The sequence below is a fragment of the Crotalus tigris genome, unplaced genomic scaffold (assembly GCF_016545835.1).
Source record: "Crotalus tigris isolate CLP2741 ecotype Arizona unplaced genomic scaffold, ASM1654583v1 scf7180000023589.2044511, whole genome shotgun sequence".
Taxonomy (NCBI): domain Eukaryota; kingdom Metazoa; phylum Chordata; class Lepidosauria; order Squamata; family Viperidae; genus Crotalus; species Crotalus tigris.
The window spans coordinates 1,214,313-1,236,762 of record NW_024100062.1 but is presented as its reverse complement, the minus strand read 5'-3'; the positions used below and the strand labels follow the sequence as shown (position 1 = coordinate 1,236,762).

The following is a 22,450-nucleotide window of genomic DNA, read 5'->3' as shown; positions in this document are numbered from 1 at the left end:
TTTCATGTATGTTTCATGCACAGTCATTGTACTAAGTATAATTGAATGATTGTTGAAATTAGTTCTGTAACCATAAGTAGAACTGTATAGGTTCCTTAGATCGCACAACATAACAAAAGTTATTTCTAAAATTGAAATCAGGTGTTTTATAGTGATTTCATAAGCTATGAGCGCAAAGTTTCTTACCTTTTGCTTGATTCTACTTTATATACATAATTCAGAGACAGTCAGAAATATTGTTCAGACAGGCCTTGTGCTGAACTTTTGAATTGTTGGATTGATATTCTGCCTTTTCTTCAAGGGTCAAAGTATGTATGTATCAATTCAGATTTATGGATTTAAAAAAAAAAACTCTGCCAAAGTCAGATAACTTTCAACAATTTACAAGCTCATCTAGTACATTAAAATAACTGAAATAATAGCTTTTCTTCCCATTTTGCTTCATGCAAAAACCCTAGCAGATAGATTTTCCTAAAAATGACTTGATTTTTCCAAAATCCCCTAGTGAGCTTCTACAATTGATGGTGGACTTTCATCTGGGTATCCCTGGTAGTAGTCCAGCATCCTAAATGGTATAGGATATCATTGACACTGTCCACTGTGTTATTTGCTAATTAATACTATAAATTAATAATCTCTAGAAAATTGGATATGGTTTAGCTTTTACATAAGATAGAAAGAAATCTTACTAGTTCTCATTTGTAGAACTTTAAATTTTGTATATTACTCAAATTCAGCTATTTAAATTTATGAAAAATTGATTTGTACAATATTTGCTTTAAACAAATGATCTGGTCCATAGTTATCTTAGTGTGCACAATCATGAATAAACCATAATTAGTTTCAAATGGGTCTCCCCATGACAGCTCCAGCTTATAGAAGAGTAGATACAAAACATTCTGAATAATATAAGATCAGACACAATTGTTTGAAGAGATTTTTAGGTATGAATTACTAGCTCCACAACCATAAATTCTTTCTTTCCTATTGCAACTTATTTGTGGTTAGAGAAAATAGAAGCATGAAAATAATCCAAGTTAATGAAAGTAAGACTTAATCACTGACTTTACAATTGGATACTAAGTTCTTATTCTGTCAGCTTAATTAAGCTTTAAGTCCCCCATTAAAGCCAGTGGTAACTCGTGATTTAAGATTATTCAATGCTGAAGACTTTTTAAAATAACTATCACATCTGCTAAATATTAAGACAATTGAGCAAGAGGTTCTTCGTACCTCAAATTTCATCATGGAAAATGCACATGGGATATGTCATACATCAAACAGATACTCTTTTACATAAAATGTTATCACAATAACTTAATAATATATTGCTTTCATATACATTAATACTGCTCACCAAGAAAAGAACTAATAAAATGCAAATAGGAAGGGTACTATGTTGCTATTTATGTATGACTTTGAAATTTAGAAAATTTGAATGTATGTCTATAGTTATTTTTCACGATAAATAATATAATAGCAATAGCACTTAGACGTATATATACCGCTTTACAGCCCTCTTTAAGCAGTTTACAGAGTCAGCCTTTTGCCCCCAACAATCTGGGTCCTCATTTTATCTACTTCGGAAGGATGGAAGGCTGAGTCAACTTTGAGTCAGTCAGAATCGAACTGCCACTGTTGACAGTTGGCAGTCAGCTGAATTAGCCTGCAATACTGCATTCTAACCACTGCGCCACCACAGCTCTTTATATAATAAAACATAATATAATAAAAATTAACACAAACAGAGAAAATGGATGAAAGAAAAAGATCCAGTGGTCCATTAAGTCTGCCTTTTGAGTTTTTTGTTTGTTTCCTTTTTAATTAATTGTTTTCAATTCTTATTTTTAATTTTTTATTTAATTAATGCTGGATGGCAGACTTGTGTTTATATCCCAAGTGTGTTTAAAGTCAGTTACTGATGATTCACCCACTATCTCTGTTTGAAAGTTGCTTCTAAACTTCTACTACTGTTTCTGTGAAGTAAGGCTTTCTAATGTTACTTTTGAGCTTCCCTCCTGTCAGTTGGAGATTATGCCCGTGTTCTTGATTTTTGCTTCATATTTGAAAATACTGCCTTCTAGAACTTTATTCACAGCCTTAATCTGTTTAAAGATTTCAGTCATGTCCTCTCTTTCCCTTCTGTCTTCCAGCCTGTACATACTCAGGAATATTTTGTCCCTCAAACCTTGCATCATTTTGTTACCTATCTTTGGACCTGCTCAATCTTATCGATATGTTTTTTTTTAAGTGAGGTCTCTGTTTAGTCATTTAGCAATCATCTGCTATAAGCACTCCTAAATCCTTTTCTTCTGTTGTTCTGTCTAACACTGTATCCCCAATACCGTACTCTGCCAGAGGATTCTTTTTCCCCAAGTGCATGATCTTAACGTTTAGAAATATTGAGCTGCAGTTTCCATATTTTTGACCTATTTTCCAACAATGTCAAATCATTTTCCTTTTACGAATATCCCCAGGAACATCAGCTCTATGACCTTTGTATCATCAGCAAAAAGACAAATCTTACCTGTTATATTACCTTACAAATACCTTACAAATCTCTCTGTTATATTATTTACAAACACATTCAACAGAATAGGACCTAGAACTGAGCCTTATAGTACATTGCTTGTGACAGGTCTCTGTTCAGACAGTGCCCCATTAACAGTCACGTGCGCTTTTAAATGTTTTTTAATCCCTTTTTTCAGGAGTGGTTCCACTAACTTCACTACTACCAGTCTTAAGTTTAATGGCTTATAGTTTCCAACTTCTTCCCTAGCTCCCTTCTTGTAGATGGATGTAATATTAGCTGTTCGTCAGTCCTTGGGAACTTCACCTGTTAGAAGAGATTGGTTAAACAGAACAATTAATGGTCCAGCGAGCACACCTAGAATTTCTCTCAGAACTTTGGTGTGAATATGATCTGGACCTTTTGCTTTATTAAGCTTTAAGTGGGATAACTCATCTGCCACCCCCACCTCTAAAACCCCTGGAAAAGAAACTGCACTACAAGGGTACTATGATCCACCCTACCTGTTTTTGTTACCGGCATCTACTTCCGAGTAGACTGAACAGTCTTCTATTAAGATTTGCTTCAGCCAGATCTCCCTTAACATAAAAGTTTTAGTTTACATTTTTAATAGTTTTAGCCAATTCCTCCTCTTTCTGTGCTTTAGCAGCACTAATGACTTGTTTGGCTTTCTCTATAGGTTCTTATACACCTGCCTATCAGCTACATTTCTGCTATTCTTATATCTGTTATATGCTGATCGTTTTCTCCTTTACTATCCTGGTAAATCCTAGCTTTTACTAATGGGCCTCACATGAAGATTAGTTGCCTCCAAGATGGCAGCTTTTATCAGCGCCCACCGAGCACTGACTCCTGTCACCCGTCAAGTTTATGTTTTAGATAATTCCCCATTTTGGTAAAATTTGTCTGCTTAAAGCCTAAACTTCAAGTGTAGTGTATGTTATATCGGCTTTAGTTTTAATGACAAACCAAAGGCATTGGTGATCACTGAAACCCAAGTTTTCCCCCATCAACTTCTAATACCCCATCCCATTGGTTAAAACTAAACTTAGAATATAATCCCCTCTTGTTGGGAATTTTACTAGCTGTTTTAGAGCCTCTAACACAGGGGTGTTAATGCCTCTAACACAGGGGTGTCAAACTGCAGGCCCGTGGGCCGGTTGCATCATGGGAGGCCGTGCCTACCCAAGCTCCGGCAATGCAAAAAAAAAGTCACAATACGTTGTGACACGTCACATGATGCGGTGAGTTTGACACCCGTGCTCTAACATATCCTCGCTCCTGCTTGTAAATTCATTTGAAAGGTTTGTCATCTCTTGGTGTAGCAGTTTGATGGTGTATTATCACTTACTTTTTAGATTATGGTCATGAGATGTTAGTTTGGGACATGCTCTTTAAAGCTGGATATTCAATTTTATCCTCTGTACCTTGAAGAGAGATGTCATCCATAATGCCAAAATTTTATGAAATAGGTTAATTGTAATTGATAATATCTCCTGCTAATTTTCCTTTGGGATAAAGTGCTTCTAATTAGAAGCTTATTGTCAAAGGTATGCTGTAGACTATAGTGTATATGTCACTACCAGCTTGACTGACACAGCAATTATCATTAATGATCAGGGGTCTGATGCTCGTTTCAGCAAGCTCAGTACCAAGCAGTTTTTCAGCAGTCATTACTATAATCAATCCTCCCAATCTAAACTTACCCTTCAGCTTTCTGTAGTTGAAGAAAAAGGAAAAATAAGAATTATTCCAAACCCTCACTTCCTCCAAAATGAATTGTTCGCAGCCAGATTTGCCTATTGTGAAACTTCTTCTTTAGAGCCATCAGTGATATAGGTTTAAATGTTTATTGCTACCTGTGCTGAATTTGTCATTGCCAAACTTGAATTGGTCCTAACAATGGGTATTGTTCTGCGCAACATATATCCTGCAGGCAATGGTCCATCTGAGTTTTTTTTTTAAAAGAAGCCAATAAATTCACTGTTGCTGTCCCCAAATTTTGCACTTTTGCAATGAGGCCTAGGAGCATTTTGCACTCCAATGCTCCTAGGCCTCATTGCCACCTCCAGTTCCAAGGTTGTGGCTGCCTCAGTAGCTGAACAGCTGATCAGTGAATCAAGTACTCCTGTATGGCCTGCAATATTTTTAATTTATTGGTGTCATCTCCTTCTCTAGAAATCATAAAGCCTGTTATAGTATATATTAGGGAAGATTAACGTTCCATAGGAGAACCAGTTTGGTATGGCGGTTAAGGCATCAGGCTAGAAACTGGGAGATTAGTAAGTTCTAGTCCTGCCTTAGGCACAAAATCAGCTGAGCGATCTTGGGCCAGTCACTTGCTCTCAGCCCTAGGAAGCAGGCAATGGCAAACCACTTCTGAAATCTTGCCAAGATAACAGCAGGTATTTGTCTACCCAGTAGACAGGAGTCAAGACACCCCTCAATTCCCCTCCATTCCCCTCAAAACAACAACAACAAACAAATACACTTCTGTGGTCTCTTTCTGATGGGGAAATTAGAGTTTAGAGGTTCTCTTTTCTTGAGCTCATTTCTTTTCCTGCTTTCAGAATTCCAAGCATCCCCAGAATCTGAAGTTTTTTGCTTCTTATTACTCTGGCATTCCTCATAGAGAATTATAGTAGAAGGCTTGAACTAACATTAAGCTGTATTTGCTCCCTCCCTCCCGTCTCCCACCAACCCCAGTATATGCTGCTTCATAAAGATAAGCTGAAACCTGATGATTCTTTTTTTTTTTTCTAATTGCTTTCTGATTTTTAAGTTAATCGGCCCAGGCGTCTCCCTATAATTTTTCCTTAGTTGACTTGCATTACTTATGCTAAGATATTCAATTGCATATCAGAGCATATTCTATAGGAACTGTAGCTTCTTCAATGACTTTTCCCTATTAAATATGAATCTCCCTATTCAACATGTAAACATTGTCATAGTTTGATAATTTGTAAATGGTCAAAGTTTCACTGTCACGTCAATTCAGTACTACCTTGATGTTTAGGCATGGATTGATATATTGTTTGGAGCCATTCCCAGGAGCATACAGTACAGGATGCATCTCCTGCAAAAAATGTCTTCAGCTATATAAGGTTCCCAATGAGGGTTCTGGATAAGTACTTTCCATATAAGTCTAAATGTACAGAAGTTATAGCAATGACATTATTTGTTCTACAACGGATCAGCATAGACAATTAAATCTAAGACCAGTAAATCTTTTTTTTTAATGCATTCTTCTTAGTGACTCTGAAATACTGAATTCTGAAAACCTGGAGACAAAAGCAGTACATCATATTTCACTGACAAAAAAAAATGAACAGCAAGAACAAAATAAGATTGAGAATAATAAAGTAACCCCAATCAGCAAGTGTTTAGAAACTGAAAGCAAATTACATCAGAAAAAGGTAAGGTTTGAGTTACTTCAGTGCATTCACTTGTGCTGCATACATAAATACATACATACATGCATGCATGTATGCATACATATATATGTATATATGTATGCATGCATGCATACATATATATATATATACACACACACTCATCTTGCCATTGGAGTGACTCTGGGCTTATAAAATGGTATAAAAAGATAAATATGAAATGATAAAAAAATAAATATAAAAACAGTTAAAATTTACACCACTAGTTATTATTATTATTTTTATTATTTTTAAAATTTATAAGCCGCCCCACTCCGAAGGACTCTGGGCGGCTAACAATAAAAACAATAAACAACAATAAAAACAGTAACAACTGGTAGTTACCTACTACCAGTGATCCAAAGTTTAAGTTTTGGTGCAGTTCACAATTAAAAAGGTCTATGCCAGACTACATGAGAATAGTTGTCACTATCAGTTTCAAAAAGCATATTTGCAAAGGACAGTTCACTAGTCCTTTTAACTTCCTTGAAAATCCATCAAGCTAGCAATTTTGCAGTAGAGTAATCTTTTATATTTGAATCCATTTTATATTTGAAAATATTGTGGGTTTTTTTGAGATCCTTTATTCTGAGAACATTTTTTCTATTTCCTCACTTTAAATAATGCAGGCATATCTTAATCTTTATATATGAACAAATACCTCTTTTAAGTTAGAGGATTGGTAACTAATTTGTGACTGCTATTTCAATAGCATTTTTAAAGATTTCCTTATAGATTAGTAAATGACTTAGTAACAGAGAACTTATGCCATTTGCATATTCCCATTGTTCTTCTAAAAGATATTAATAAATGGCAGGGGTTCAGATTGTGCAGCAATATTATTTATATTACACATGATTTAAACTCTTATACAACTGTCAGCTATTGTTCAGGTTGTATTATATACGTTCACATTTACAGTATTAAATGATCACTAAATCTAATCTTAAGCATTTGCCTTCTGATGCAATACAATGTGGGCCCAGCTCATACAAACATAAGTTATATGCAAGTATAATAATCCTATTAGAAATAACAATGTGAAAATTGACCTATATCTCATTTTGCAAAAGTATATATTACATACATACCGTTGTGTTATTCTGTAACTGAATAAGCACCATTATGGAAACAGAAGAAAATTAAGTAATAAGCAAAAGAAACGGGAAAAAAGAAATAAGTGAGAGGAAACGATGAAATGCATATTACATAAATTCACTTCTATTTTTGCAAACCAGTCAGGATGCCATCTTTTTCATACAACACTTTCTAGAGGATCTTTTATTCTTTAAAGTTTTGACTTACCTCTTTTTCAAGTACTCATGTTCATTTCTCATACCCTTTCAGATACATTTAATGCTCTAATCCCCCTGTAATTTTTGCCTTTGTACAAGGGGACAATAACAACATCCATTCAATTGTCAGATTCAGAATAAAATTTTTACACATGTCAAACAAAATATGGATATACTAAGCCAGTGGTTGTCAACCTATGGTCCTTGGACCCCTGGGGGGCATGATGTCATTGTAGGAGGGGGTCTATGAAGGCTTGAAGAAATGTTATGATTTAAATCTTGAGTTAAGTCTTGGTGGTCTGTGGCCACAAAAGATGTTTATGGGGATCTGTGGTGAAGAAAAGGTTGAGAACCATTGTACTAAGGAAATTGTATGTATATTTTAACATTTTTCCAGTTACTCCATCTGCAGCCTTATCATTTTCAGTTAATATGTTATATTACTCTACCCTGAACTAGGGATTACAGGGTTGTAAAAAGGGAGGATTTTTAAAATATTAACTGCTTACTGGTACTTTGTTTTAATTTTGTTTTCATAGTTTTTAAGTTTTTAATAATATTGATAATTGTTTTAGGTATTTATTAATTCTTTTGGCTTCGCCAAAAGTTATATGAATTGGATTAACTAACAAACAATATTTGAATATTTAGACCAGTTAAGGAAAGTCAAGCATAAGCATTGTTACGAAAAAGTAGAATTCTAGAACAGTGATTCTTTAGTAATCACTCCAAGAAAATAATCTGGGTATAGTTTAGGGATAATGGAGCAATTTGCAATTGTGAATCGAGGATCTAGTCTGGGGCTATCACTGCTGTGATGGTTTGTCTGGTGTTTGATGAAGGTCACAACATTATTCCAGATTAGAAAAAGGGATAATTTGGTCAGACAATTTAGAAATCTCTGTTCTAGGGGGACCTAATACATATGAAGTGAGTATTTCATTTAATTTCACACAGAAATAAAGACTTCATAACGTTTAACAATGGAATGACAATTATTTGGGAAGGCTGCTCAGTATGACAACACAGCATTGATAAGTTAAGGTCATAAGTGTGAGAAAGATAGCATTTTTGTTTATTTATTGTTTTAGTTCCAAGATTTGAGCATTAGCAATAAAGCAAAAATGAATTTTTTTAACACACACACACACACACATACTGTGTGTATTTGTGGAAACATGTAAATCCTATGAATATAATATTTTTTCTTGTGTTTGTAGAAAAGGAAAGGTGAATTAGTAATGACTGTCCAGAGGAAAAAGATTCTAAATTCGGCATTCAATCCTTACAAAGGTAAGAATACATAAAATCTTTTTGTAATAGCAAAATTATATTTACATTTGTGGATAGATAGCATCTGGATTGACAGTAGTCATCAATATAGCTCACAAATATCTAAAATAAAATAGATGCACCAGGATAATTATAATTTAAAGAAAAGAAATTTACTCTTCTCCTCAGGAGCAAGAAAATGAAGTCTTTTCATTAAGGTAATTTGATTTCATATTCCCTTATAGTAAGAAAAAGCAGTTAATAATAGAGTCCGAGTCATTAGGTGGTGTATTTGTCAGTACCCTCCCCTCCCTCTTTTTTATTTTTTAAAAAAATCTATAAGAAGGCAGTTGGTTACTTATATTTTAATCCTTCTCTCTAATCCCTAGTAGTTAGGATTTTGAGACCAATTTCTTCAATGTGCACTAGCAGAGGTTTCAACATAACACCAGCTGGATAAAGCAGACAATGTACTGTGGCTTAAAAAATGCCAAATTGAGACCTATAGTGGATACTGTATTTCAGATCTCTCTAACAGCATCAGAGAGGATATATCAACTGAATACATCAATAAGTAAAAAGAATTTCCTTAAAGTGGGATGGACTAGTTGCTGAGAGCATACCTGCTTTTATCTTTCTTAAGCTTGTCTTAATATAAGTAGGTTTCTTTCTCTGCTGCCTTTATGTATTCTCAAAGCTATTTCCTTCATCACTCCAGACTTTATGGCTATGCTCGTCACTCAGGATAGAAAACAGATTTTTTTAAGACTACAAAATAAGTATTCTAATTGTTTTGCAATCTTAAAATTATAAAAATATTTGCAATTATTATTGTTATTATTACTATATACACAAAAATGTGAAATCACAGCTGGCCATTCTTTTAGCTGGTATTGCCCTTTATATGCATCAAATTCCTCCTCAAAACTAGAATACCTTGATGTATTGGCATAGTATATCTATGGATCCAAGCACTGTAGCCTTGTGTAATTGATAGATGGAAATTTTGTCAATGCTCATGTTTTCTAAGTGCTGTCCAAGATTTTTTGCTATGGCATCCAATGTACTGATAACTTCTGGGACCAGTTGTACAGTGAGCCAGATGTTTATACTGGATTTGGCATTTTTGTCCATCTGTTGAACCCTTCCCAAGGACCTGGGCCAGGCAGATATACTTATTCAATAATATTAAATAAAAGCACATGTTTCACTCACCTTAAAATTTAATGTCTTATTTCAACCTACTTCATCTTTTAGAAGAAGGCTTGGCAGTCTTTTAGGCTAAGGAGTATATCCATTTCCCCCCCCCCTTTTTGGTTAGATTTTTCACTAGGAGACTACAAAAAACCCACAGAGTACTAACAAAGTAGTTTATAATGTAGTTACTAGTTTGTTTCTGATTCTGCTTTGGAAGCACAGCTAATATACTCCAGATGATATGATTAAGAGGAGCAAGTCATAGAAATGAAGCAAATTTACTGTTCTGGCTAGCAAAATATAATGTTTTTGCAATTTTGGCATTACGGCATATGAACATATACCCTGGGAATTGTATAGTATATATTGTGTTTTGTAGCAGGAGAAACTTGGGTTTGGTTCTATTGGATGTTGCAAAGGACATTCAGCAGTCCTTTGCAACAGAAAAAAAATCATTTCTTTGAAGCTAATTTAGTGTCAGATTAATAATTGGTCAATATTAAACTTTTAGTTAACAGAGAGAAGATAAGAAGTATCATGGTCCAGAAACCTGGCTGCTCCATGTCACTTTGGGGACGTATCACATCTTTACAGCAGCAGTTAGCTGTAGTACAGAAATCAAAACGAACAGCAGTATTATCTCTTAAAAAGTCCAGGGAAGCAAACAAAAGATTAACATCTCAGTTGCATCTAACCAAACAGCAACTTCAGGCCAACAAACAAACTGTTCAGGTAAAAATGTATTATAAAATATGACAAAAATCTAATGTTTAATGATTAAATGTATAGGATTGTAATTATAAGCCTATCAGTTCCAAGCAAAGTTGAATATCACCCTATTACATACAGGATATATTATTTACTGAAATCATGCATATGGTTCACAAATCTGTCTGAAAAGATCAGGATGATGCCTAATGCTTTTGAATATGAAGTGGCAAGATATGAAGATGAGAAGGCTATAATTGGTTCTTTTCTCAAGCAATACATATTTTGTTCTAAATGGTTTATTTTCGTGGATCAGTTTTATGAAAATAGAAATGACAGCCATGGGGACAAGCTCTACTGATAATTGATGTAAAGAATTACATCACACTTACAGAAATTCTGAACTGCTGTAGAAGGACCACTGAAATGTCTGAATGCATTTATAATTATGGTACTTGCCCTGACTTTAGTAGGTGAACATATTTTCATAAAAGATCAGCAGTTTTATAGAAATAGCTAGTGTATATATTATTGTGTAAAAGTAAAAAATTGAGGTTGTTATGTTATTATCTTCTACTGTGTAAAAAGAGTTAGAAGTCAACTTTTTTGTTCTTTTTCCCTTTCTACCCCACATCTTTTCTTCTCTTTTTCCTTCCCCTAGTTTTCCATTACTTTTTTTTATTTTCCTTTATATTTTATATTTTGTTAAACTAATAGAATTTGTAAACAAAAAAGCAGCATTTTGTGCACTGGTTAGTTTGCATTTTTTTTCCTGGTTAACTCCCACAACTCATAAAGACACATTATTTTTCTTATTATATATGTGCTATAACATGGAATCAGCAAGTGCATTTATACATCTCCACCTTCAAATATAATTTGAATTGTGTCATGGCCTTAGTTTTTTAAACACATAGACAGATTTAGGAACACTATAAATGCACATGTGAATTAAAAACACTTTTGAAATGCACATTTATTGGTAGTTTAGAAAGCCATATTCTAGTCAAAGAGACTTTCTATGTAGGAGCTGATTTCTACATAATACAGACAATGTAAATGCAGTTGGATATCCACATTACATTGATCATCCAGGACCCAATAAATGGATATACATTTCCCTGCATGGGAGTAGGAATTTGCATACCCATAGAGGGCTATGACATTCATGCAATTAATCAATTAGCTAAAATAGGACTCGGGTCAAAAAAAAATACAGACTAATAATGTATGAAGTGCTTTTCCCTAAATTGAATTAAAGGATTCATCTTACATTCACTGATTCTGAAGGATTAACTTTATATTAATTGATAAGAATAGAAAAAAAAAATTCTGTAGAAGGCAAAGGAATAAGCAAGAGATATAAACAATTGCAAACATTGCTACTGCTGAAAAAATGGATAACTTTGAAGAATCACTTTAGAACCAGTCATTGCTTAGCTAGAGTAATCTGCCCAGCTAATTATTTAATCCTTAACACCTAAATAAGATTTTTCTCTTTGTTCTTTCCTTTCCTTTTTATATACCCCTTCTCCTCACTCTTTTCCCTCCTGTTTTATTCCTCCCTTTTTTTTTTGGCTGTTTGGCTGGAGGAAGCAGAATGTATACATTTCTCTCTAACGGCAATTGTGTGTTAATATATGAGAATATTTGCTTGTGAGAGAGAATGATTGCTACATGTAGATGCAAGAGCAGCTAATTCCATAAATATGGTAACTTTTTTTAATAGGCAAATAATTTTAATCAGCAGTTATTCATTAATTATGTTTTTTGTCTTGGATCTTTCTTTTTTGGAGTATTGTTTCTGGCATATATATGACACATGATACAAAAATAATATACCATATTTTTTCTTGCTGGTATTACTAATAGATAAAAAGAGAAGCTACAACATTAAGAAACATTAATGCTGTCCAATAAAAAGTAAATAATATAAAACAGATGTGAGAATCCAGGCAAAATATCTAAATATGTGCCAATTCTGATTTCTTTTCAGCATCCAGTTTTAATTGAGGTGCTACAGGGCTTGACTTTTTCTCTCCTTTTGTTTAATATCTACCTGAAACTTCTGGGTAACCTCATAATTTGGGGTCAGGTATGATCAATATGCTGATGATATCCAATTATGCCTTTTGACCTTCGGCCAACAAACAGATGCTTTTAAAGTCATGCCCAAGTGCCTGGAAGCTAGGAAGGCTTGAACGGGAAGGAGTCGACTCAGGTTCTGTCCTGACAAGACAAAATGGTTATTTGTTTGATCCCGTCACCCCCACCTGCAGTCCTGGGGACATTCCATCTTTAGTCTTTATCTAAAATTTTTATTTTTCCTTCTTTTTCTTTACAAACAAACATAATACACAATACATTTTTTTCTTTTTCCTTAACAATACTATGTCCTATATCTCTTAAGTTTATTTACATTTGTTTACATTACTTCTCACACATTTTTATTCTGCAATTGTAGCTATTTATAATACATGTCCCATATCTTGTAAAATTCTGTAGCTTCTTTGTCTTTTATTTCTAAGGAAAGTTTGTTCATCTCAGGACAGTCTAATATCTTATATACAATCATTGCATTTGTTGGTATGTTCTCCCTTTTCCAGCATTGCGCATATGCAATGCGTGCTGCAGTTATAATATGTATAATGATATATTGGAGTCATTTCTCGATTTTTGGGTTAATTATGCTTAATAAAAATATTTCGGGTTTGAGTTCAATTTATTGTTTTGTTATTTCCTGTAACTATCTTCTTATTTGCTCCCAATAGGTCTTTGCTTTGGGGCATTGCCACCACATATGATAAAATGTTCCTTCTTTATTTTTACATTTCCAACAATCTGGATTCATAGTTTTGTATATTTTAACCAATCTCGCCGGTGCTAAATGCCATCTGTAGAACATTTTGTATTGGTTTTTCTTGTATGCAGTTGACAACGTTAATTTGTAATTTATGTTCCATGTTCTTTCCCATTCCTATATTTCTACCTATGTTTCGGACCCATGCTATCATCGGGCCCTTTACTATTTCTTCTTCCAATTCAATTTCTAATAGGAGTTAATAGGTTTTTGTTAAGAATTTTTCTCCCTTATTTGTCAATATTTTATCAAATTGTTTTAATGTCCGACATATCCCATACTCCTCCATATCCTTATTGTATTTTGATCTTATCTGTGTATATGGCCACCAATCAATAGTTATTCCCTGTTCTTTTAATTCATCTCTTGATCTTAGCTTCCCTTGGTTGTCTATTAATTCTTTGTATCTTATCATCTTTGTTTTATCTAATGTGTTTGGATGAATCATCGCCTCCATTGGTGAGATCCAAATTGGGATTTTCGTTTGTTTTTTTTTTTTTTACTTTTTCCCATATCCAAATTAATGCGTCCCTTATCTAATGTCGGAGGAAATATGTATGGGTTTTCTTATCTTTTCCCCATAGAAAAGCATGCCATCCAACCTGTAAATCATAACCTTCAATTGTTAAGACCCTTTTGTTTTCTAGGTTTATCCAGTCACTGATCCCGCTGCTTGATTTTGGGAGTCCAAGGCCACCTCTACTTCTATTATCCTGTAACGCTTTAACATTTATTTGTGCTTTTTTACCTAGCCATATAAATTTATTAATCATTTTATTTAATTCATCAAAAAACTCCCCCAATTTTATTGGAGCTGTTTGAAAGAGGTATAACAATTTTGATAAAACATTCATTTTAATCGCCGAAATCCTTCCTAGCAATGATAATTGTAATTCCCCCCAAATCTCTAAATCCTTTTGTACTTGTAGTATCAATTTTTTATAATTATCTTCTTTTATTGAGGAACATCTTGTAGCCAAATTCCTAAATATTTAATCTTTTTTGCAATTTGCAATCCCAGATTTTCTTCTAATCCCCTTTTTTGTTTCTCAGTTAAATTTTTAACTAATATTTTAGTCTTTTCTTTGTTTATTTTTAGTCCTGCCACCACTCCATACTTTTCTGTTTCATTCAATAAAATATTACCTCTTTCTAATGGTTCCTCTATAAAGAACACCAAATCATCTGCTAATGCCTGTATTTTGTATTCTTCTGTTTTAATCCTTAATCTTTTTATCTCTTTGTTGTTTCTGATTTGAGTTAGTAGCACTTCTAATGTTAGAATAAAAAGTAGAGGTGACATTGGACATCCCTGTCTTACTCCTTTGCTAATTTCAATCTTCTCTGTGTTTTCCCCATTAATTATTACTCTGACCTTTTGTATTCTGTATATTGACTTTATCATTTGTTCGAACTTCTCACCGAATTTCATATTTTCTAACTGTTGGAACATAAATTGCCAATTAAGATTGTCGAATGCCTTCTGAGCATCTAAAAATACTAATGCAGCCTGTTTTCCGGGGTGTGCTTCGTAGTATTCCAAAACATTTAGTACAATTCTCGTATTGTTCCTAATTTGTCTATTGGGTAGAAAATTGTTTTGATCAAATATATTATTTGATTTAATATTAATTTTAGTCGTTCTGCCATTATTGTAGTAAAAATTTTGTAGTCCGAATTCAACAGCGAGATTGGTCTATAATTTTTTATTTGTTTAGGAACCATATCTTCTTTTGGAATAAGAGTTATGTTGGCTTCTGTCCATAAGTCTGGTAATTTAGCTTTCTCCAATACTCAGCGTGTGGTCCTCAATGGAACTGCATCTACATGAAGGAAAGTGTGTAGTGGGGTGCCCCAGGGCTCTGTTCTAGGCCCAGTGCTCTTCGACATCTTCATCAATGATTTGCCGAGGGGATAGATGGGGAACTCATCAAATTTGCAGATGACACCAAGCTGGCTAGAATAGCCAACACTCCAGAAGACAGGCTTAAGATACAGGAGGACCTGGACAGACTTGGGCACTATCTAACAAAATGAAATTCAATGGTGAAAAAAGTAAGGTTCTACATTTAGGCAAGAAAAACCAAATGTACAAGTATAGTATAGGGTGTACCTTGCTCAATAGTAATAACTGTGAGAGGGATCTCGGAGTCCTAGTAGACAATGACTTAAATATGAGCCAGCAGTGTGCTGCAGCTGCCAAAAAAGCCAACACAGTGTTGGGCTGCATTAACAGAGGGATAGAATCAAGATCACGTGAAGTATTAATACCACTTTACAATGCCTTGGTAAGGCCACACTTGGAATACTGCATCCAGTTTTGGTCACCACGATGTAAAAAAGATGCTGAGACTCTAGAAAGAGTACAGAGAACAGCAACAAAGATGATTAGGGGACTGGAGGCTAAAACATATAAGGAAAGGCTGCTGGAATTGGGTATGTCTAGTTTAACAAAGAGAAGGATGAGGGGGGAAATTATAGCAGTGTTCCAATATCTCAGGGGCTGCCACAAAGAAGAGGGAGTCAAGCTATTCTCCAAGGCACCTGAAGGCAGGACGAGAAGCAACGGATGGAAACTGATCAAAGAGAGAAGCAACTTAGAAACTTCCTGACAGTTAGAACAATTAACCAATGGAACAATCTGCCTCCAGAAGCGGTGAATGCTTCAACACTGGAAGTTTTTAAGATAAGACTGGACAGCCATTTGTCCGAAATGGTGTAGGGTCCCTGCCTGAGGGGGTTGGACTAGATGACCTCCAAGGTCCCTTCCAACTTATGGATCATCGCACAGTCAGCCAGTTGTTCAGACTGGATTTGGCATTTTGTCTACCTATCCAGTCCTTACCCAGGACCTGGGATAGGCAGATGTGGATGTTTGATGGTATTACAGATATCATCGCAGGATGGAAGCAGTTCCTAGTAAGGCCGCCTTTTGCAATTAACTAATAGCGAATTTGTCAATGCCAATGGTGTTCAAGTGGTGCTCCAGTTGTTTTGGGATTGCACCTAAGGAGCCTATGACTATTGGTACTACCCTTGCTTGCTTTTGCCACTGTCTTTCTATTTCTATTTGTAGGTCTTTGTATTTTGTTATCTTCTCCAGTTCTTTCTCTTCTATTTTGCTATCTCCAGGCACTGCCACATCCACTATCCAGACTTTTTTGTCTTCTTATCGACAATTGTTAAGTCTGGGGTGTTATGTTGCAGGTGCTTGTCTGTTTGAATTCTGAAGTCCCAGAGCAGTTTAATTTTATCATTTTCTATGACTTTCTCTATTTTATCATCCCACCAGTTTTTGCTTACAAGCAAATGATATTTTTTGCAGATCTTCCAATGCACCATTGTTGCTGCTTTGTCATGCCGCTGCTTGTAGTCAGTCTGTGCAATCTTCTTGCAACAGCTTACCAGGTGGTCCACTGTTTCTTCAGCTTCTTTTCATTGGCGGCACTTACTGTCTGTTGCTGTCTTCTCAATTTTGACTTTATATGCATTTGTCCTTGAGGCTTGGTCTTGTGCAGCCAGAATTAGTCCCTCGGTCTCTTTCTTCAATTTTCCTGCTCTTAGCCATTGCCAGGTCTTGTTATTATCTGCTTTCCCAGCTATTTTTTTTTTTATGTATTGGCCATGTAGTGCTTTGTCTTCCCATACCTCTATTCTGTTCATTATTATTATTATTATTATTATTATTATTATTATTATTATTATTATTATTATTGATCATTGCACAGTCAGCCAGATGTTCAGACTGGATTTGGCATTTTATCTACCTATCGAGTCCTTACCCAGGACCTGGGATAGGCAGATGTAGATGTTTGATGGTATTATAGATATCGTCACAGGATGGAAGCAATTCCTAGTAAGGCCGCCTTTTGCAACTGACTAATAGCAAATTTGTCAATGCCAGTGGTGTTCAAGTGGTGCTCCAGTTGTTTTGGGATTGCACCCAAGGAGCCTATTACTATTGGTATTACCCTTGCTTGTTTTTGCCACAGTCTTTCTATTTCTATTTGTAGGTCTTTGTATTTTGTTATCTTCTTCAGTTCTTTCTCGTCTATTCTGCTGTCTCCAGGCACTGCTACGTCCACTATCCAGACTTTTTTGTCTTTCTTATCGACAATTGTTAAGTCTGGGGTGTTATGTTGCAGGTGCTTGTCTGTTTGAATTCTGAAGTCCCAGAGTAGTTTAATTTTATCATTTTCTATGACTTTCTCTATTTTATGATCCCACCAGTTTTTGCTTACAGGCAAATGATATTTTTTGCAGATCTTCCAATGCACCATTGTTGCTACTTTGTCATGCGCTGCTTGTAGTCAGTCTGTGCAATCTTCTTGCAACAGCTTACCAAGTGGTCCACTGTTTCTTCAGCTTCTTTGCATAGGCGGCACTTACTGTCTGTTGCTGTCTTCTCAATTTTGACTTTGTATGCATTTGTCCTTAAGGCTTGGTCTTGTGCAGCCAGAATTAGTCCCTCGGTCTCTTTCTTCAATTTTCCTGCTCTTAGCCATTGCCAGGTTTTGTTATTATCTGCTTTCCCAGCTATTTTTTTCATGTATTGGCCATGTAGTGCTTTGTCTTCCCATGCCTCTATTCTGTTCTTCATTTGGTCTTTCTTGTAGGCCAGTTTGGTCTCTCCAGTAGTCAGTAAGCCTTCCTGATATACTAATTTCAGTGCATCTTCATCATTGTTCTTCAGATATTCTTCCAAAGCCATTTTTTCTTCTTCAACCATCTGATGTACTTGTAGCATTCCACGCCCACCTATTTGCCTTGGTAGATAAAGTCTGTCAATGTCACTGCGTGGATGAAGGGCATGATTCATTGTCATTATTTTTCTGGTCTGCCTATCCATTGCTTTTAGTTCTGCTTGAGTCCAGTCCACTATTCCAGCTGTGTACCTAATGACTGGAATTGCCCAGGTGTTGATTGCCTTTATGGTATTTCCTCCATTGAGTTTGGACTTTAAGATCTTCTTCACTCTCTTGATGTATTCACCTCTAATCTTTTTCTTGACTTCAGTGTGCTTGATGTTGTCAGCTTGAAGGATACCCAAGTATTTGTAGTATCTTCCTCATCCAGACTCTTAATGTTATTTTCGTGGGGCATCTTGATTCCTTCAGTTTTCACTATTTTTCCTTGTTTGATAGTAAGTGTGGCACATTTGTCCAAGCCAAACTCCATTACAATATCTTGGCTATATATACGGACAGTGTTGAGCAGCGATTCTATTTCAGATGATGTTTTTCCATACAGCTTCAGATCATCCATGTAAAGGAGATGGGATAGTCTGGTAGATGTTTTTGATGTTTGATAGCCATGTCCTGGGTTATTCAGTATTGTTGACAGAGGAAACAGTGCAATAACAAATAGTAATGGTGACAATGAATCTCCTTGAAATATTCCTCTCTTGATACTAACCTCTCCCAGTCTCTCACCATTGAGCTGCAACTGTGTCTTCCATTGTGTCATCGATCTTTGCACAAATTTTCTGATGTTTCTACTGACTCCTGTTATTTCTAGGCACTTGATTATCCAGTCATGTGGCAGAGAGTCAAATGCCTTTTTGTAGTCAATCCATGCCACATTCAGATTGGTCTTCCTTTTCTTGCAGTTTTCCAAGATCATTTTATCTATTAGAAGTTGCTCTTTTGTTCCTCTGCTGTTGGGGCGGTTTCCTTTCTGCTCAGGTGGAAAGAGATTGTTTTCAACTATTAGATGCTGTTGTACTGCATCAGCTACCACACCAGTTAGTAATTTGAAAGTTGTTGGTAAGCAGGTAATTGGCCTGTAGTTGCCTGGTGTTGCCCCTTTTGCTGGATGATGATGATGATGATGATGATGATGATGATTTATCTAATAGTATCATTTCCAGATCTTCATACAAAGTCTTATACACTTCTCCAGGTAGACCATCTGGCCCCGGAGCTTTATTATTTTTTTGTTTTTGTACTGCCATTCTTAGTTCCATTGCTGTTATTTTTTTATTTAATAATTCTCTTTGTCTTTCTTTTAATTCCGGAAGACCATTGGCCTTTAAATATTGTTTTATATTCTCCTCCTCTGTTTCGTCTTTTTTATATAAAGATTCAAAGTATTTCTGAATTATTTTTTTCTTTTCCTCTATTTTATATTGCACCTCTCCACTTTTGTCCTGTAGTTCCTGAGTAAATCTTTTTTCCTTTTCTTTTCTTAATTTATAGGCAAGCCACCTCCCAAGTTTGTTTGCATGTTTGAAAAAAATTTGTTTAGTTATTTTCAGTTCTCTTGCCAATTCCTCTTGTTCTACTATATTTAATTTATGTTTGGCCAGAATCATTTCCTCTTTAATCATTTCATCTTGTGGCTCCCGCTGTAATTTGGATTCTAATTTTTTAATCTTTTCTAGAAATATATTTTATGTCTGTCTTTTCACCTTATTTTTCCTAGCTGTATATGCTATTGCTATACCCCTGAGATATACTTTGGCGGTGTCCCATATAATTTGTAGTGATGTTTGTTGTTTAGTGTTCTCTTTTAAAAATAATTCCATCTCTTTTTTACTCCTTGCAATAAATTCTCTTTCCTTTAAGATTTGGGTATTAAGTGTCCACCTTCTCTTTATTTTTTTCTGACCTATCCACACTATTTTCAGGGGGTTATGATCTGCGCATATGTTTGGCATTATTTCTATTGTCTCCACTTCTTGCCCTTTTTTAGTCTTTAATAGGGTTGCACTACCCCATGTGAAACTAGTGCACAGTATAGCGATCCTCTTGGATTCACAGCTTCGGTGATAGCAGCTGTGGCCAAGGAGGTTCATCTGGTATGCGACCCTTGTTGGATAGGGAGATCCTTAAGACAGTCACTCATGCTTTGGTCACTCTAGATGGGGGCTGCCCTTGCAGAAGATTGGGAAGTTACAACTGGTCAATGCAGCATTGTAGGAAGATAGCATTTCAGGAAGTGTGTCACGATACGAGCATATACCTCTACTATTTTGCAAGCTCTAGCAGCTGCCAGTTGACTTCTGGCTGAAATTCAAGGTGCTGGTTATCATAGCTACTTGAGGGAATTCCTTTTTCCATGTTTTTCCACTGGTTTAGTGAGACCGACTAGAGTGGAGACACTCTAGATCCCATCAATCAAGTAAGATCACTTTGTGGGCCCCATGAAGCATGTTCTTGCGCTGTGGAATGCTATCTCTCTGGAGATCCATACTGCTGTTATCCTCTTCCACAAATGGTTAAATCCCTTTGATTGCTGCTCCGATCTTTCTATTAGCTGTATTGTATTCTTTGGTAGTATAAGATTAGTTCTCAATTTAAGAGATGTTCTAGATTTTTATTTAGATAGAAATATTATAGTATCTGCAACTTGAGTATTGGCAGATGTCCCTTGATTCCTATGTAGCTGTACTGATATAGATGTGTAGATGTTGATGAAAAGCTACAGACATGTATATTGTATATAGAAGCATTTAATGGTAACTACATTTTTTGTAGCAGAATTACAAAAGTCTATATTGTATTTATTTATGCAATTTCTGTAGCCACCTAACTTAACCAAGTGACTCTGAGCAGCCTAATCCTTTTACTGTAATTTTTTTAACCCAGCTTTATACTGCATGGCATGGCATTACATGTTGCAGTACCGCTTACTGCAGATTAAGAAATATGCCCTGCCATTCCTAAGACTCACGATGCATATTGATCTAAAGGACTTTGTATGTAAATAAAGAAGTTAAATTGTGCAAATGGTGGATATTGCTGTGAAGGAATGTGATATTTCCGAGATTCCTTTGAAAAATATCATTACTGGCACAATCCAGGGGGGAATTTTTTTTTTTAAAGGTTGTTGTCTTTCTCCGGCATTCCCCATGCCTAATGGCGGTGCTGTAATTTTCATCACCAGATGTCTGCTCAGATTAAAACATCCTCTGCTGTATGTACTAGAGTAATGACAATTATACATGGGTAAGATGTAACATTTGCACAGCAAAAACACATAGAGACACAAGGGATGTACAATTCGGTGCAAAACTGCCATATTGTAATTTAAATCAGTAATTATTGTCTTTTAAATGTAGCAACCCAATTATAAAAGCCCCACAACTACAAAGTTACCCAGAATCCTTTGCTATGGTTCCCATAGTGCTCTAAAAGTGGCACCATAGGAGTGATTGTATTGTTTTATGGGTTGCCTTTGACATCTGAAAAGGACTTAGTAGCAGAGCAAACCATCTTCATCTGAAGAGGGCAGGATTTAAAAAAAGGAACAGACTTTCAACCCACTAGGTAACTGTTTGCAGCTCCTTTGGGTAGCACTACACAAAAGTTGAAAGCAGTTCTTCAGGAGCATTCTTCCAGATGTGTAACTGTTCTCTTTCTTTTTAAAGTCTCTGTTTGATATTGCCATATTTCAACCTAAAGAATTCCTGCAATAGTACTTTAAAATCCACTGCAGGCACTTCTTGAACATTTCTAGCGTTGTTAGTAATTTGTAAAAGAAAATCTTTGCTACCTGATGCTTTCTTCATTTTATGCTGAAAGACTTCTAAACATTTTAGAGTTAGCTGCTGCTTCAGGTTGGCATAATTTTAAAAAAGATACATGTCTTCAGTTTTTTTTTAAATGCATCCTCAAAAAATAAAAATGCCATTATACTTATTTTTTCGCTATTCTTCCAAATCAACTCGGTTTTACTGCTGTTGTTCAATTCCAAATTCCCTAAAATGTAGGTTGTAGGTTATGGAATTACAATAGAGCAGGCATCCTATCTGAGCTTTGACTAATTTCAGCAAAGTCAGAACTTGATAATACTAGATGACACACCACCAAGAAATACCAGGGCAGTAACCTAGACTGGAAACTTCACAAATCATTCCAGAAGAATCCAGCATCAAATATTTCCATATTGTTGCCAAAACAGTTACAGGAATATACTCCTGAAATCACCAGGAATCAGTTTTGAATAGTAAAACTCTTTTACTTTACATATGAAGCATCATTTCCTAAATACATAGTCTGCTATTTAAATGAGTTTCTAATCCTAAATTTAAATAAGAATGAACTAAACCTGCTTTTGCTATAACCATAGACCAGCTAAAACAGAAAAGAAGTGTTACTTCTGCCCAAAAATTTTTTCCCTTAAGACTTCCCAAATATTCTATTCTAGGAGGAAA

General features: G+C 35.3%; 1 protein-coding gene across 6 annotated transcripts in view; it reads left to right on the top strand.

Annotated features, from left to right (window-relative positions):
• The window catches only part of CNTLN (centlein), a 189,423-nt gene that overhangs the window by 118,157 nt on the left and 48,816 nt on the right, over window positions 1-22,450 (top strand). For all 6 annotated transcript variants that reach the window (XR_005553700.1, XR_005553699.1, XM_039319412.1 and 3 more), the window contains 3 exons: window positions 5,784-5,946; window positions 8,477-8,549; window positions 10,237-10,457. Coding sequence is in view for 4 of the 6 variants with exons in the window: in XM_039319412.1 (XP_039175346.1) it covers window positions 5,784-5,946; window positions 8,477-8,549; window positions 10,237-10,457 (457 nt within the window). In the remaining 2 variants the exon portion in view is untranslated. The remainder of the gene's footprint in view (window positions 1-5,783; window positions 5,947-8,476; window positions 8,550-10,236; window positions 10,458-22,450) is intronic.